General features: G+C 43.6%; 1 protein-coding gene across 1 annotated transcript; it reads left to right on the plus strand.

Annotated features, from left to right (window-relative positions):
* Window positions 1–3,641: 3,641 nt before the first annotated feature.
* Window positions 3,642–16,387, plus strand: LOC129695804 (adenosine 5'-monophosphoramidase HINT2-like). Its single transcript, XM_055633133.1, has 5 exons — window positions 3,642–3,820; window positions 9,687–9,842; window positions 10,696–10,800; window positions 13,087–13,159; window positions 16,179–16,387. The coding sequence occupies exons 1-5, from the start codon at window positions 3,716–3,718 to the stop codon at window positions 16,268–16,270; spliced, it is 531 nt and encodes a 176-aa protein (XP_055489108.1). The 5' UTR covers window positions 3,642–3,715; the 3' UTR covers window positions 16,271–16,387.
* The last annotated feature ends 1,889 nt before the right edge of the window (window positions 16,388–18,276 follow it).

Raw genomic sequence — 18,276 nt, forward strand, 5'->3', positions numbered from 1 at the left:
ATATCAAATGGTGGATTAAAAATGAGGATTGCTCTTACAGGAAAATTCTAATTGAATCACCAGCTACCATTTTACAAACAGATGCAAGTGCACTGGGATGGGGAGCTGCGGATGCCATCTCAAGCTGTGGAGGTAGATGGAATGCAGAGGAAGAATCTTTGCTCGAGACACATGGCATTAATTATCTGGAATTACTAAGTGTATTGCATGGGTTGAAAGCCCTTTTCCGAAAGGTACAAAATTTGCATGTACATGTTCAGATTGACAACACTACGGCAGTGGCATATGTCAATCACATGGGTGGAATCAAGTCAGAAGCATGTGACAGATTGGCAAACATGATTTGGCACTGGTGCATTGAGAAAGATATATGGTTTTCTGCAATTTACCTACCAGGTAAATTCAACATAATTGCAGATACTAGATCAAGAAATGTCAATGTCAATAAAGAATGGATGGATGTTAAATCGTGACATTTTCCACAAAATTGTGAAAAAATTTGGGAAACGTAGATGAGTTTACATTAAATTGGGGTGGAATGTTTGTATGCATTTCCTCCCTTTTGTCTCATCAATAGGTGTCAACAGAAGATCAAACAAGATTATGCTTCAGGATTGTTGGTGTTTCCAGATGGGCCCACACAAACATGGTATCCATTAGGGGTAAAAATGGTGACTGAACCCATTATGGATGTCTTTAGACAAGAAAACCTACTTGTGCACCCTGTAACTGGTGAATTTCATCCTTTACATGATCGTATTGATTTATTGATTTGCAGATTCTAAAAAGTACCTAGAAGCAGTACATTTCTTACATTAAGAAATGGGAACAGTTTCTTCAACACAATATTTCTTACCACACTGCAGATGCTTCAGATGTTGTAGAAATTTGTCAAAATTACATTTTGATGATAATTTAAGATGTAGTGCGATCAACACAGCAAGGAATGCTTTGCCGGCATACTTGTAGATACATGAAGGGCATCTTTAATATGACCGAGATATATGGAAATCTGGAATATGAGGGATGTACTATCACTACTTGGGGATTGTGATCCCATCTCAAATTTGTGGTTAGACAAAATTACGATGAAAGTAGTCATATTAATGGCTTTAGTATCAGCTTAAAGAGTACAAACATTACACGTTAAGGATAGACCGAATGGGAATGAAAACAGAGGAAATTACATTCTATGTCTATGACCTGCTAAAACAGAGCAGACCAGGAGTCTCGGGGTGTAAATTGATTTTCAGCATATCCTGCAGATCAATGACTTTGTGTAGTTACACATTTAAAATACTACATTGAGACTACTATACATCTTAGAGGTGTAGAATCTGGATTATTCATCAGCCATAAAAAGTCACACAAAAAAGTGACAACACAAACAATTTCAAGATGGCTGAAGAAGGTGCTATTGGATGCAGAAATTGATACTGACAAATTTAAATCTCATTCCACAAGGGCGGCAGCAACATCGGCGGCCAAGGATTTGGACGTTCCAATAGACCATAATCTTGCGGCCGCAGGTTGGGAAAATGAAAGGATGTTGCACAAGTATTATCACAAAGAGATTGCAGACCCTGGTGTATTTGGTGGTACTGTTTTGAATTCAGTATTAAATGTCTCTAGAGATTAAAATGGGACACATAATGTTACCATAAAAGAAACCACTAATTAATTAAACAAGTATGATGGTTTGCATGTTATTGACTGTTTTTCACTCATAGAGTCAAGCAAAATGCAGTGATACGCCAGAACCCAATCTACGGCCTGAAATCACAGAAGCGTTAAAATCTTCACATAGTCACTCACGTGACTCCGAAGTAAAATAGTAAGATTAAACGAGAACTTACCAGTTTGAAGTTTGATCTTTATTTTATGAGGAGTTGCGTCGAGGGACTACGTGCCCTCCGCTCCCACCCTAATAAGATCAAAGGTAAGTTAAGTTTGTATCACGTAGCTTACTATTATGCTTCGGAGTATATCATCTGTGATTTCACACCGCTGCTTTGAAGTTTGACGCGCGTGCGCCTGAACGGCCTTCTTCACGTAGTTCCTCGACGTAACTCATAAAATAAAGATCAAACTTCAAACTGGTAAATTCTCGTTTAATCTTACTATTATATTCTGCAAAATCTAGCTTTTCTACAGTTGATTTCATTGTCACTTTTACAACAGGGTGGGGTTGAGATTAAAATATCAATTATATTCTACAAATCTATTTCAAATAATTTTGTTGAATGTTATAGTCAGCAAAGGAAAGAACATGACGCAAAATAAGCCAGAAGGTAATGTATTTCTAAACTACTTGCATGCGATAATGTACCATTTGTGGTAGTACTTGGTATCAATCCAAGATTGTGTGAGATATGCTGCTGAAGGAGTATCTGTGTAATCCAGCATGCTTGCATTCGAGGATCAATTCGGGATCTCGTCGTTTTGTATCATTGCCATTTGAATTGATTTGAACGATTTCGCAAAATCAAGATTCCCAATGGAAAATGTGAAGATTAGTTTTAAAAAATGTATGTTTCCTCGACAGGATGAAGAAGGGTCTCAACCCGAAACGTTACTTATTCCTTCTCTCCAGAGATGCTGTCTGACCCGCTGATTTACTCCAGCTTTTTGTGTCTATCTTCGGTTTAAATCTGCATCTGCAGTTCCTTCCTCCATATATGGTAATAGAGGTCTTTGCTACCTACAGTTTGGCACGAGTGTTTGCATAGTTATAGAGGATCCCAGGAAATGTGAAAATCTTTCCAAATATGGCAACGGAAATTAAATGCCGAGCAATACTGATAGCTATGTGATTTATACTCTAGCAAAAAAAAAGCTAATTAGTATTTTAAGCTAACTGTATAATCCATTTTGCCTGAAACATGTTATTCATTTTCTCAGCCCTTTTAAGTTTAAATTCCAAAAATGGTTAGTCATTTGAAGATAATTGTGGATAAAACAATATTCTTCCAATCTTCATCTAATTTATAGTTTTTCTATTTTTTTTTTTTTGCTTTTCACTGCTTAAAACAAAACCTGGCCGTTTTCTTTGTGTGAGTGCGGTCATGTTTCTGATGCCTGAATCCGAGTGGGTGCATGTACTAGTTGTAGTGAAATTTATGTGATTACATTTTGAAAATATTTCAAATTGACATTATAGATTTTAATAGACAGTATTTGCCGTGGTGCAGGAGTAGGCCATTTCATCAAAAGACCCTTCGATGCCAGCACCACCATTCAATGTGATCGTGTTCACTTCCGCTGATCAGTTCCCCAATCAGTATTGATTGCGACACGGTTGATCTGTTTTCCACTCTCGCATACTTTGCCATGACTGCGTTTTACGAAGACTATCAGACCATTTGTTGGAACGTCACTGAGCTGAAATACTATTTCTCCTGCCACAGTTGCTGTCGGACCTGCTCATAGTTCCTGCATTTTCTCATTTTATTTACTATTAGTTCACTTTCTGCGTTTTGCTCTGCTGCCTGACATATTTCCTGCATTTTATTTTTTGGTTTTGTTTGCCAAGTGCAGGAGATTTCCATATTCGTGTTTCTGCAGCATTACATTTGTATTTATCCTTATTCGCTATTGCAGCAAAGCTACCACCCTTGTTAAAGCCACATGATTTAAATTAGCCAACCAGGAGTTGTCTTGTCAGGAGGATGACCTGCAGGACTGCACGAGTGTCGGTAGAGGGGAGGTTTGCAGCATGAACCGAGTGATTATTCTGCAATGGCCCAGGCTGTTTGCTCCCCATGGGATTCTCGGTCTGTCCACGACCTTGCTGGCAACGGGACTGGGCAGCTGTGCGCAGGTAGGGAGCCCCGGGCAAGGCCCATCGATGTGTGTCCGGGACCGCGGTGACTGACAGATGATCCTTGAGCCAAACAGCTCTCAAACCTAATCCCCAGCCGCACAGTGGAACCAAAAGCATCGCAGGGTTTGCAGGTCTGGTGGAACGGGGAGCGCTTTGGAGTTTGGTTCCGGGATTGCTACTGATAGGCAAACTATCCATGTAATGTAGACACGAAGTGCTGGAGTAACTCAGCGGGTCAGGAAGCACCTCTGGAGAACTTCTGAAGGAGGGTCCCGACTCCAAACTATCTATCCACGTTCTCCAGATTTGCTGCCTGTCCCGCTGAATTACTACAGCACTTTGTTTCTTTCCTTGGTAAACCAGAACCTGCATTTCTTTGTTTCCTCATATCACGTCCTTGGTGCATTTACATCCTTCCAGAGCACGCCGCCAGCGTGGATTAGTCAATACACCGGTGAATAGAATTAGTTCAGAGAGAGAGCAGAGTATTGAAAACAAATCATAGAATCACACAGCGTGAAAACGGGCTATTCATCCAGCTCGTCCACCCTTACATTCCACTGCCCAAGTGATTCAAGTGCACAAATTGGTGGTGAATACTAGACTTTGCCCTAACATACATTAGTTTGATTTCCTTACTCTATGTTGCAACTGTACTAGTTGACTCGGGGTACAGCACTTTATCGTATCTCCACATCCAGAGTATCAGAATCACAATCACACTTTATTCGCCAAGTATGTTTTGCAACATACGAGGAATTTCATTGGCCAGGCCAGTCATACAATTAAAAGCAACAGATCACTCAAAAACACATTTTGACATGAACACCCACTACAGTGACCCCTACACATTCCTCACTGTGATGGAAGGCGAAATAAACATAGAAAATAGGTGCAGGAGTAGGCCATTCGGCCCTTCGAGCCTGCACTGCCATTCAATATGATCATGGCTGATCATCCAACTCAGTATCCTGTACCTGCCTTCTCTCCATACCCCCTGATCCCTTTAGCCACAAGGGCCACATCTAACTACCTCTTAAATATAACCAATGAACTGGCCTCAACTACCTCCTGTGGCAGAGAATTCCAGAGATTCACCACTCTCTGTGTGAAAAATATTTTCCTCATCTCGGTCCTAAAAGATTTCCCCCTTATCCTTAAACTGTGACCCCTTGTTCCGGACTTCCCCAACATCAGGAACAATGTTCCTGCATCTAGCCTATCCAACCCCTTAAGAATTTTGTAAGTTTCTATAAGACCCCCCCTTCAATCTTCTAAATTCTAATGAGTCCAAATCATTAATATATATTGTAAATAGCTGGGTTCGCAGCACTGAGCCTTGCGGTACCCCACTAGTCACTGCCTGTCATTGTGAAAAGGACCCGTTTACTCAATAGTCAATAGTCAATAGTCTATTTAATTGTCATTTGGACCCCTGGAGGTCCAAATGAAATGCCGTTTCTGCAGCCATACATTACACACAAATAGACCCCAGACACAACATAATTACATTTAACATAAACATCCATCACATAACTGTGATGGAAGGCCAAAAAAAAACTTAACTCCCCCCTGCACTCTCCCCCCCCCCCCCCCCCGATGTCACAGTCAAAGTCAAAGCCCCCGGCTGGCGATGGCGATTGTCCCGCGGCCATTAAAGCCACGCCGGGTGGTGCGAGGTCGCACACCGGGTCTTGATGTTAGAGACCCCGGCGTGCGCTCGCAGAGTCCCGCGGCCATTCCGAGCCGCGCGGGGCAGTGATGTAGGCCCCGCTCCAGGAGCTCCTCGACCCCGCAACTCGGGCGGGAGAAGTCGCCGTTGCAGGAGCCCTGAAAAGCGGTCTCCCTCCAGGGAACCGCGGGCTCCCGGTGCCGCCGTCCGCAGACCCGCAGTAGCAGCCTCCGCATCAGCAGCAGCAGCGGCAGCAGCAGCAGCGCTCCTCCACCGCTCCATCCTGCTCCGGTCTCGGCCAGCTCCGCGACGGTGAGGTGAGTCGGCACCTGAGTCCCCGGCTTCTTCTGTTGGAGGCCGCTCCTCGTTGCAGCCTCAACGACAACTGAGACCCGACGAAAAAAGGTCGGGTCTCCAGTGCAGGGAGAGATTTAAAAGTTTCCCCCTCCCTCCCATCTTCCCACCCCCCGCACCCCCCCACACACACACCCCAATATAAAATAACAAAAACTACATATAAACATAGACAAAAAATAATAAAAACGCGGACAGGCTGCAGAGGCCGCTGCTGACCAGAGTCGCGCCGCCTACCGGATGTTTGCTCTACTCTTTGCTTCCTGTCTGCCAGCCAGTTCTCTAACCACATCAATACTGAACCCCCAATACCGTGTCATTTAAGTTTGTATACTAATCTCTTATGTGGGACCTTGTCAAAAGCCTTCTGAAAGTCCTTCAAGTTCAAGTCGTTCCCTTAGTTCTTCCTCGGTCGCGGGCCTAGAGCCCCCGTTGACGGGACGATCTTGACTCCCTTAGCCGGCGGAGTTCGGGCCCTCCGCGTCGATGCGATCAGCTCCCGCATCGGAGGGATGTCAGCTCCCCCGCTGCTGGGTGATCGAACCTCGTGTCGGGGCTGGTTGAACCTTCCGCGACGTTGGAGCCTCTCCCGACTGTGAGGTTGATGGTAAAGTCCGCAGGCCGCGTGGGAGCGATCCCAGGCAAGGGATCAGCTCCGATGTTAAATCCGCACCCCCGCGATAGGGCTCAAAGTCAGTCCGAGGCTTCCAGCTCCATCGATGGAAGGCCGCAGAGCGCCCGGAGAATGTGATCCGAAAATTAATCACATCTCCGGCAAGGTAAGAACTTGAAAAAAAGTTTCCCCCGATCCCCGATCCCCTCTCCTCTCTCCCCACATAAAATAAACCGAATAACATTAAAACAAACTTTTAACACACTAAAAAATAACAAAAAGAATGAAAAAACGAACAGACTGCGGGCAGGGCCATCGCCCCATGGTTGACCTGCTCATGAAAGGATGTAATTAACATGGAAAATGTGCAGAGAGGATTCACAGAGAAGTTACAGGACTGGAAGACTTGAGTTACGAAGAAAGGCTGGATAGGTTGAGATGCTTTCCCTAAGAATATAGGGAGGTTGCACGCAGTCGAGGTCATGACCTGTGACCTGTACTGTAACCACGCAACGCCAACTGGAGTACACGCGATGAACTGCAAGTAAGCATTTGTTATGGCTGTCAGTACAGCGGACCCTTCTTCTGGCCCAGCATCCGGACTGGTTGCACACTCGTGGACCCCGGGTTGTCTATCTCCACGTCGGGGGGGAGGAGGTCGGCGGGGTGGAAGAGGTCGGGGTGCCGGTGCAGCGCAGTCAGTGACTCTGGGTGGGCGGAGGGAGCAGACAGCCCCCAACTCTGCTGCAGCCGACGTTGCCCGTGGCCCCGCTCCACCCGGCCCCCTGTGTGCGCGCTGCCGACCCACAGCCCCTGACAATGCAGCCCACGGGGAGACGGGGTGGTGGGCGGCCGTGGCCGGACAGCGCTGACCCCGGGGGGGGGGAGGGGAGAGAGTGGGGGCTGTCCTGAGGAATGCGCTCCTTCGGCCGCTTACACCTTGGTGCTCGGGTTCAGATCAAAGATACTAGAGCATTTGGTTCTTAGCGCTCAGTCACCCAAAAAAATAACCCCACAAGATTGCAATCAAATTGCTCTGACTTTGAGTTCGCTTTATATAGCGAAGGCTTATCGAGAAGATGTTGTCTGGACACGACAATGAATGCGGCTATTAGTCGCGGATTGTTAAAGATGCTACACCATGAGATAACACCAGTTTAAACTGATACCTTCCCGCATTAAATGACAGCACCCATAATTATTTACAGTGCAAAAAAAAAGACAATTTCGGAGGTTTGGGTTTTTAACAGGTAAGAAAGTACGCTTTTCGTGTGTTAACAGTGTATACCGAGGCCGCCATGTCCTCCACATGGATTGAGCTGCTCCCTGCGTCACGCCCTTTGACCCGATGACCTTACGTGCGACCCCCCTATAGGAGTCTGGGGTTACCTTACAGAGGTATAAAACTATGAGGGGCATAAATAAGGTGGATGCTCACAATCTTTTCCCAAGGTAGATGAGTCTAAAATTGGAAGAACATAGATTTAAGGTGAAAAGGAAAAGATTAGAAGGGGACTCGAGTGGAAACTTTTCCACTCTGGATGTAGGGTATGTGGAATGAGCTGGTGAAGGTATTTGTTACACGTACTGAGATACAGTGAAAAACTTTGTATGCTATCCCGTCAAATCATACCCTACATGAGTACAATCAACCAATACTCAAGCATAACAACAGCTGTAGAGGCAGGTACAACAAACCAATAACATTTAAAGGGCAGGTCCATGGATAGGAAAGGTTTTCGAGGGATATTGACAGATGGGACTAGTTCAGGTGGACATCATGGTTAGCATGGATGAGTTGTGCCAAAGACCCTGTTTTCATGCTGTATAAGTATGACTATTAGATGTTACTACTAATAATATCCAAACACTAATTTACTTCACTCTGTTTTACTACTATGTCAATTTTCTTGTGAACATGGTGAGTTTAAAGAGAATAGAATACACAAGTACTCTGGACCTCAGCTCCAGCTGCAAACCTATGCACGTTCCTCACCCCTGATGTTCCGGAACCCAACTCTAGCTCCTGCTGCACCCCCAGCCTGATCTGTACCCCAGATACCAGGAATGAAGGGGATCATTTAGTTCATGTCCAGATACTGACCTCAACACCATCAAATGGATCTTTGCGAGGTGCTGCCCTTAAAAAGACTGCCAATACCATCAAAGACCCACATCACCGTGACTACCATCTCATTTCACACTTACCATTGGGAAGAAGGTACAGGAATCTGAAAAAACGAGACCATTAGGTTCAAGAATTGCTCCTTCCCAACATCCAACTACACACTTGATCACTACACAAAAATAACCTTAACTATGAACTTCCATGGAATGTCTTTAGTTGCACAAAGCACTATGGGTTTTGTTTTGCACTAGTATTGTGGTTATTGAATTTTCTAATTATTTTATCTGCATGTGCTGTGTTTACAGGCTTATTAAGACTGCTGCGATTAAGAATTTCATAGTTTCACTGTCAGTCTGAAGATTAAAAGCTCTTGACTTGATTGCCTGTACTTTTCAGTAAAACATGAATTGGGGTTGAGTGCAGATGAATGGGGACCAGAGTGCCTGCTTAAATGCCATTGTTGTATCTGCCTGCACCACAACCCCTGGCAGCCATTCAAGGCAGCCATCATACAAGTATGAAAATACTTGCCCCCAAGACCTCCTTTTAAACTTTGCCCCTCTCACCTTAATGCTATGCCCTCCAGCAATTGACAATTTCACTCTGGGGGATAAAGGTTCTGACTGTCAGCCCTATCTATACATCTCACAATTTTAGACACTTCTATCAGTTCTCCCCTTGGTCTCCGATGCTCCAAAAAATCCAAGAAGGATCTCGACCTGAAACGTCACCCATTCCTTCTCTCCAGTGATGCTGCCTGAGTTACTCCAGCATTTTGTGTCTACCTCTTCTTATAGCAAATACCCTCTAATCCAAACGGCATTCTGATAAACCTCCTTTGCAACATCTCCAAAGCTTCCACATCCCTGTTATGTGGTGACCAGAACTGCACACAATACTCCAAATGTGGCCTGACCAAAGTCCTATAAAGAAGGGTCTCGATACGAAACGTCACTTATTCCTTTTCTCCAGAGATGCTGTCTGACCAGCTGAGTTATTCCAGTTTTTTGTGTCTATCTTTAGTTTAAACCAGCATCTGCAGTTCCTTCCTACTCTACGCAACATATTAAACTTGTTTTTTCTTTCATTCATTAAGAAAGGCTACTGTTCATCAAAAGTAAATGATAAGGAAGTGCTCAACGCAAAGTTAGCTGATGATGCAAGAAAGAAATATGGAAATCAACCACCTACGCTATTCTCAAAAATTATTGATAAATCAGTTCCTGCGGACATCATTTATGAAGACGACCAGGTATATTTACGGCACTGAATTTCATTTTACTTGTGCTATTCACGTGCTCCAAATGAATTTATCTGAATGATTAGCAGTTAAAGGAAGTAATTGCATCCATTTATTTTGTATTATAAATTATAAATTGATGCTAATGTCTAATTAAGAAGTGTAATGTGACACGCGCGGTTTGAATGCTTTCCCAAGCTAAATGTGAAAATTTGCTCTGAATAAGGATATAGATCATCTACGGAGAAACTGATGAAGAACCTCACAGGAGTTTTATGTATTGTTACTGAGACATACAAGAGCCTTATAGGAATTGACAGAGTAGATGCCGAGAGTCAACTGCGAAGGGACAGTGTCTTAGGATAAAGAATGGACCACTCAGAACTAAGATGAGGAGAAATGCCTATAAGCAGAACGCTGCTAATCGCTATAATTTGCTACTACAGGGCTGTGGGCATTCGGTTGTTGAATATATTCAAGGCAGGGATCAACAGATTTTGGAACGTTGACATAATGGGAGGGTATGGAGATTGTGTGGGAAAGTGGACGCATGTCATAGGATCTGCCACAATCTTTGCAAAGAGAGGAGTGGACTCAAGGAATCATATAAACCACTCCTGATTCTAGGAGAGAGCAATTTCACTGTTTGTGCAATAAAGATAGTCCATCCTTGTTTACCAGTGACTTGTTTTATTGTATGTAAAATCTCTTTCTAAATTACTATTACAATTTTATAATGCAAAATGCAAAATCAGCATCAAGAGGAGGGGAATTTCAAGTTGACGACTTGGTTTTAAAATGTCCATTGATTATATCATTTGATAATTTCTAGTTCTGTATATTTACTGTATCTTCTTCTGTGTAGTGCCTATCCTTTAGAGATGTAAATCCTCAGGGTCCAGTTCACTTCCTTGTGATACCCAAAGTCCCAATACCACGTATTAGTGCCTCAACAGATGATGACAAAGAGGTAAGTGTGGATAATTATTTATAGAATATAATGTTGCTGTTGGTGAGCAGTAAATGGTAATGTTACTGAGCTTATTTTGTTCACCCCCCCATTCTATGCTGCATTTGCTGATAAAAAGCATTGGTATAGCAGCAGGATAAGGCCTTTCAGACGCTTGAACCCGCTTGTCATTCGGTAAGTTTACGACAAACCTTTTTACCTTCGCATCAATTTCCTGCACTAATGCCATATTACTCGATTCCAGTATCTAAACGTCTTTTGATCTTTTCTACAAACGTAGGAACTGAACCCCTGTGGCCCTCCTGCGTAGAGAATTCCAAAGATTCACCATCCTCGGGATGAAGACATTTCCATCCCTGTCCTCTTCATTTGAGACCATTAACTCTGTTTCTAGACACCCCTGGGGAAACATCCATAGAAACCCGACCAGCCACGTGAAGTGAAGCGGAGTGGTCTTGCCGTGGGAGACTTTATTTCCAGCTTCCATGTGCTGTCCAGTTGCCACTGCTTGAGGACAAACATCAAGAGGTTTAAGATAAAGTTAGAATTGTGCTCACCTGCGGTGGCTGACAATAAGATCCATGAACTACCACTTAAGCAGAGTAAAGGAGGGTTACAGGTTCCCGCAGTTCATCCTTTACAGGATTAATGGAGTTTGATTGCTCTTTAGAACGGTGGAAATCAGTTTTCAACTAAATTTGTAGTAATCGCAGAGTTCCAAAATTTGATCTGTTTACTTCATTGTTAGCAAATCCTGAATGTGGAATGCAATGCACAGACACAGCAATAGTGTGGCTCGGCACAAACATCTAAAGATTCATTTCTACCCCTAGAATTTTAACACTCGAATCCTAAAGATGTTGCATCTTCACCGAACACCGGGTGGCGCCGCGATGGCAACCTCTCCAGCAGTGTGTCATTTCGACTTTTTTTGTTATTTTTAGTGTGTCTAAAATGTATGTTTTAATGTTTCTTGGTATGTTTTATGTGGGGTGGGGTGGGGGGAGGGAATAGGGGGAAACCTTTTTCAGTCACTTACCTCGACGGAGATGTGATCTTTCTACGTCCCCTCCCCGTGGCCTAACAACGTGGATTGGTGCGGCCCCTCCTGGAGACTGGCCCGGAGCTTCACAGCACAAGCACGGCGCAGACTTACCATCGGGGAGCGGGTGATCCTTTGCGGAGGATCGCTGTGGAAATGCTCCCACTGTGGGGCCTGTGGACTTTAACACCGTGAAGCCGCGGTCTCCGGTAAGAAGCGCCGACTTGGGAACTCCATGCCGCGCAGTGTTCCGATCCATCCCGACGCCAGAGTTTCCATCATCCCGACAAGAGGGCTTGAACAGCGGACCGTCGCCAGAGGCAATGCTGAGGGTTCAAAAAGCCCCGACTACCACGGGTGAACAAAAGAGGAAGATGACTGAAGATGATGAGGAATGTTGATTCCACTGTGGTGGATGTTTATGTTAAATGTATTGTATATTGTGTTATTTTTTACTTGTATAGCTGTATGGTAACTCAAATATCACTGTACCTTAATTGGTGCATGTGACAATAAATTTGAACTTGAACTATTCTTCATCCATCATCCCCATTTGCACTTGAGTTACAGGAGTCTGATTCTGCAAAAGCTTCACTTTTGAAATGCTCATTGCTTTTAAATTTGAAACATGACCTGGCACATATCTCTATTTCATACCTCCTCCAGCTCCACCGTTCTCAATACCTTTCCATTTGTAGCCTCTTGTGCTTCCCTCGTATTTATTGATATTCAGCTGCCTAGGCTTTGAGCTTGGAAGTGCCATCACCAAACAATGCCATCTTGAAGATGCATCTTACAACCTATTTCTTTAACCTTTTCACTGCCAAGTTATTTTTCCACTATTGGCCATGACCTGAGTATACTCACGGGTGGCACTGAACAGGCTAACCAAGGTGTTGGTTACCTGTATTCTTCTTTTCTTATGTGATTTGGCCTTATATTTTGAGGCCAAACCAAATAAGAAAACAGAAAATAAGAAAACATCCATATTTGTTGGATAGTGCCATGATAAATTTTAAATAAAATATGTAAATTGCAAATTGTTGAAATAAATATATTGACGGCAAACTGTGGATGTCAGATTTAAGGAGCATTGAAAAGATACAAACTACAAGGGTGAAACAAGCATTTATTTGAAAGCTATGTTACAGTATATTTGCATTGTTAAAACCTCAATGCATTAGATAAATCAAACATGAACATTTTAATTGTGATAAAACGTTGTTTTTTGATTGTGCAAACAGCTGCTGGGTCATTTACTGATAGTGGCTAAAAACCTTGCAAAGAAAGAAAGGCTGACAGATGGCTACAGAATGGGTAAGTCGGCTAAAGCTTTACGAGTAAATAGAAATGTTATAAACACATCTTCTGATTCAAAGAATGAAGGAAATAGCGTTTTCCCAAAATGTTATGTTTTAAATTTAAAGACCAATTATTTATCCTTGGGCCAGAGCTAGGGATAGACGCACCACCTAGACTGTGCCGACCTGCAACATTTCACTGCTTAGAAACTAATTCTAGGCTACCTCTGAGAGGCAACAGCGTCCCTAGACTACACTGGCATTTGCTTCAGAGGAGTATGGTGTGCACATATTGGCAGCTTTGTTAAAAAAAAGTAAATGTTTTGATAACACTTGGTTTCTCATTTTTAACTGAACTCTAACTTTCCACAAATGTTTCACTCACATTCTTGAACCTTGCACTTTGTACAGTTATCTATGCTTAGTTGACTATTTTTAGACAGTATGATGTACTGAAAAATAACCCCAGCTTTCTCCAAGTCTCTATGTGGCTTCCAGCACAGAAACTTTTCCTGACAAGACATGGGACATAATCGGGACATTCGGCCCTTCGAGTCTGCTCCATCTCCCGATCATGGCTGATCTATTTTCCCCTCTCAATCCTATTCTCTTGCCTTTTTCTCCGTAACCTATAACCAAACTTCCTCAAATGTATGGAGATACCAGACACTGCAGATGCTGAAATCTTGAGCAAAACACAAAGTGCTGGAGAAACTCAGGGACCCAGACTGGAAAAGGGTCCCAACCCGAAACATCACCTATCCATTCCCTCAACAGATGCAGCCTGACCCACTGAGTTACTCCACCACTTTGTGTTTTATCTCATACAATGCTGTATGAATGTGGAGTGATTGTATTTTATGAAGCCAGTGTGCATATGAGGGAAATACATTGGTCATATAGGTTTCTTGCAGTTGAGAGAATCTGTATGGCAGAGGTCAAGGGATTAGCTGGTTCTGTAAATGTGTCTTAAGAGTCCTGACGTGTGATGAGCCTTGGGGCATTGTTGATCCATGGCAGTGGTTAAGGAGATGATGAAGTGTTTCCTTGAGAAACCTTCAGAGGACCTCAGACTACAAGGCTTTTCTATGGCACAAAGTAAGTGAAAGTCAAATTGCCAACTGCTATTAATTGGCAGTTAAACAATTGTTAGAGCAGTAATGAAATTTAATAAGCAAACTTTCTGATCCAGTATTTCCTTTATCTCAGAGCCATTCATTGATTGCAGTAATGGGCCAACTTTTTAGGCGAATGCAGGAGACTATGCAGTCGCCACATGTTCGTGGTTGGTTGCCGGGAAGTCGCCTTTATAGTTCCCGCATTCTGGAAACTAGTCGTGGCCTCATTATGGTCACTGTGAATGTTTCAACATGTTGAAAAATTAGCGGCGACTAGAATTAAGCCGCCATGGAGAGTAGCGAGAATTCACGAGCTGTAGGTGGGTTGCTAGGAGGTCCTAGTGGGTCGCCAGGAGGTCGAAGGTTCTCGTAGGTTGTGGCCGGTGCTGACCGGTGACTTTCATTGGCTCATTGGGGGAAAAAAACCGTAAGCAGTGGTTTTCAGAACCACTATACATTGCCTCTATTATGTGGGTGAGTGGGATAATGTGAGAATGGAATTAGTGTAGGATGTTTAAAATGCCCTGTCCCCCGCCTGATAACGGGCTGGTGAAGGAAGGTGTGTGTCTGTGTCTGTGTCCAAATAGGTCCTTCTGAAGTATACAGGCCCCTTGTGAGACCACACCTGGAGTATTGGGTGCAGTTTTGGTCTCCACATGTGAGGAAGGACATTCTTGCTATTGAGGGAGTGCAGCGCAGGTTCACAAGGTTAATTCCCAGGATGGCGGGACTGTCATATGGACAACAGTGACTTCTAGGAGAATTATGTTCCAACATCGGTTAACGCAGTTGGGGAAAAACAGAAGGAAACCAAAATGCGGCAGCAGAAACATATTTTACTCGACAGTTGTCGCTAAAGTTTTACTTCAAATGTTTATCACTGTTTTACTATGGATGATTTAATACATTTATTGCCTTTCCCAAAATATCACTGCAATCACCTTGGGAGGTGCCAGTAAGTCACAACGGACTCTCCCTACATCTATTTGCTATCCAGTGACACCCTGTCCAAGAATATTTGTATTTGTGTGAACATTGGGTAAAGGCTGCCTAGTTTATTTTATTTTACTTTAGATATATAGCATAGAAACAGGCCCTTTGCTAGTCCACGCCAACCATCGATCATCCGTACACTAGTTCTATGTTAGACCACGAACACGTCCTACACACTAGGGGCAATTTACAGAGGCCAATTAACCCACAAACCTGCATGTATTTCTAATGCAAGAGGAAACCAGAGCACCTGGAGGAAACCCAGTAGTCACAGGGAGAACATGCAAACTCCGCACAGACAGCACCCATATTCAGGATCAAATCAAGGTCTCTGGCGCTGTGAAGCAGCAGCTCTACCACTGTTCTAACCGAGAGCAATGTACTACATAGTCATAGAGTGATACAGCGTGGAAACAGGCCCTTCGGTCCAACTTGCCTACACCGGCCAACATGTCCCAGCTACACGAGTCCCACCTACCCGCGTTTGATCCATATCCCTCCAAACCTGTCAAATCCATGTAATTGTTTAACTGTTTCTTAAACATTGGGATATTCCCAGCCTCAACTACCTCCTCTGGCAGCTTGTTCCATACACCCACCACCCCTTGTGAGCAAAAGTTACCCCATAGATTCCAATTAAATCTTTTCCCTTTCAGCTTAAACCTATGTTCTTTGGTCCTCGATATAGCGTGTAGACTTGTGAATGAATGATGGGGACTTGATGGATGCAGGGAGGGTTGTAAACTGCAGTGTGTAGAACCTACAGCAAATAAAGCTAAGGAGATAGAGAAAGAAAATTCTGAATTCCATCTGCTTATTTTGTTCCCCATTTCTGGACAATGGTATTATCAGAATTATCTGGGGTTCATCTTTACTTATTCATAAAACTATTTGTTTCTTAAATACATATTTTTCTTCTTTTAGTGATTAATGATGGAAAGAATGGAGCACAGTCTGTGTACCATCTACACATCCATGTCATTGGAGGTCGTCAGATGGGCTGGCCGCCTGGTTAGAAGAGATAAAACTGGCCCCCACGTGAACTGAATTCGTCCTTCCATCGATTAAATTTTTTTTTTTGGAAGAACTTGCTAAAGAAATAAATATGAGCAGATTAAAAAAAGTCCTTTTTTGAAACACTACAGAAATTGTGTCCATTTGATTATAAAAATGTAATTCCTTCTTTTAATTGCATCACTTCAATGATATTGTAACAGGCAGTCTGTTGCAATCATACTTAAATAATCATGAACATAATCGTAATTTATTAGCCAAGTATGTTTTGCAAACAGGAATTTGATTTGCCATACAGTCATACCAAAAAGCAACAAGACACACAACTTCACAAAATTTGCCATAAACATCCACCACAGCGGCTCCTCCACAATCCTCACTGTAATGGGAGGCAATAAAGTCTTATCTTCTTTCCTGCTTTCTCTCCCGCGGCTGGGGCAGCCGAACCATCCTCAGCCGGGGCGATCGAAGCTCCTGCAGCTTGGAGCTCCCGAAGTTGGTCCATAACCAGGGACCGCGAGCTCCACGATGTTAAGTCCGCAGAATCCAGCAGTTGGAGATCCCAAAGTCGGTCCCGAGCAAGAGGCCCCGAGCTCCACGGTGTTAGGCTGCAGTGCGGACGGAGATACGACACGGACAAAGTTGGAGTTATAGCTCAGTATCAATATTCAACAAAGTGATAGAGTTGCTGCCTCATTGCACCAAAGACCCAGGTTCGAAGCTGATCTCGGACGCTGTCTGCATGTAGTTTGCACGTTCCTCATGTGCCCTCAAGGGTTTCGTCTGTGTTCTGTGGTTTCCTCCCACAACCCAAAAACGTGTGGATTTGTAGGCCATAATGTGCAGGGAGTGAATGAGAAAGTGAAATAACATAGAACTAGTGTGAACGGGTGATCAATGGTCGGCATGGACACAGTGGACTGAATGCTGTGTCTCTAAACTTCTTGGCTTAAACTGTAGGTTTAAGAAGTAGTGTCAAACCGATAAAGCAACATCCAGAAAGTTGGAGATTTCAAAACAGTGGCACAATTAGAACCATCAACATCATCCTATGTTATTCCAATGCTGATTATGCTCAACTCTTAAGGGGTTGGACAGGCTAGATGCAGGAAGATTGTTCCCGATGTTGGGGAAGTCCAGAACAAGGGGTCACAATTTAAGGATAAGGGGGAAGTCTTTTAGGACCGAGATGCGAAAAACATTTTTCACACAGGAATCTCTGGAATTCCCTGCTACAGAAGGTAGTTGAGGCCAGTTCATTGTCTATATTTAAGAGGGAGTTAGATGTGGCCCTTGTGTCTAAGGGGATCAGGGGGTATGGAGAGAAGGTAGATACGGGATACTGAGTTGGATGATCAGCCGTGATCATATTGAATGGCGGTGCAGGCTCGAAGGGCCGAATGGCCTACTCCTGCACCTATTTTCTATGTTTCTATGTATCTCATGTGACACAGGCAAAAATAAGCAGCTATAGAATTATCGTTGACTGCTATAATTCAACTAATGTAAAAACTTAGTACATCCTTGCTGGAGTAAGCAAACGGGATGCTGGACAACTTCTATGTGGTCACATTCCTGCAGAAAGTCACACAGGATTTCCTTCATGATGAGACAGTTTTGTTAGCATCATTGATACAAAATGGACAGTTTTATAATTTTGGGGATACAGCATGGAAACGCCCTTCAGCCCAACGAGTCGCCGACCATCATTCACATTGATTTTATGTTATCCCACTTTCTCACCGACTCCTTACACACTAGGGACAATTTACAGAGGGCTAATTAACGCCAGTACAAACTCGCACGTCTTTGGAATGTAGGAAGAAACTGGAGCAATTGGAGGAAACCCACGCGATCAGAGGGAGAACATGCAAAGTCCACAGGGTCTGGCAGAATCTGAATGATGGGCAAGGGCAGAGAAGAACCGGACCAACTGAATACCTAAAGATAAAGCCTATGACTGGCAAGAGTTTGGCCGTACAACTCTACCAACTATGAAGATGGGTCG

This window comes from Leucoraja erinacea, chromosome 1, assembly GCF_028641065.1.
Source record: "Leucoraja erinacea ecotype New England chromosome 1, Leri_hhj_1, whole genome shotgun sequence".
NCBI lineage: Eukaryota > Metazoa > Chordata > Chondrichthyes > Rajiformes > Rajidae > Leucoraja > Leucoraja erinaceus.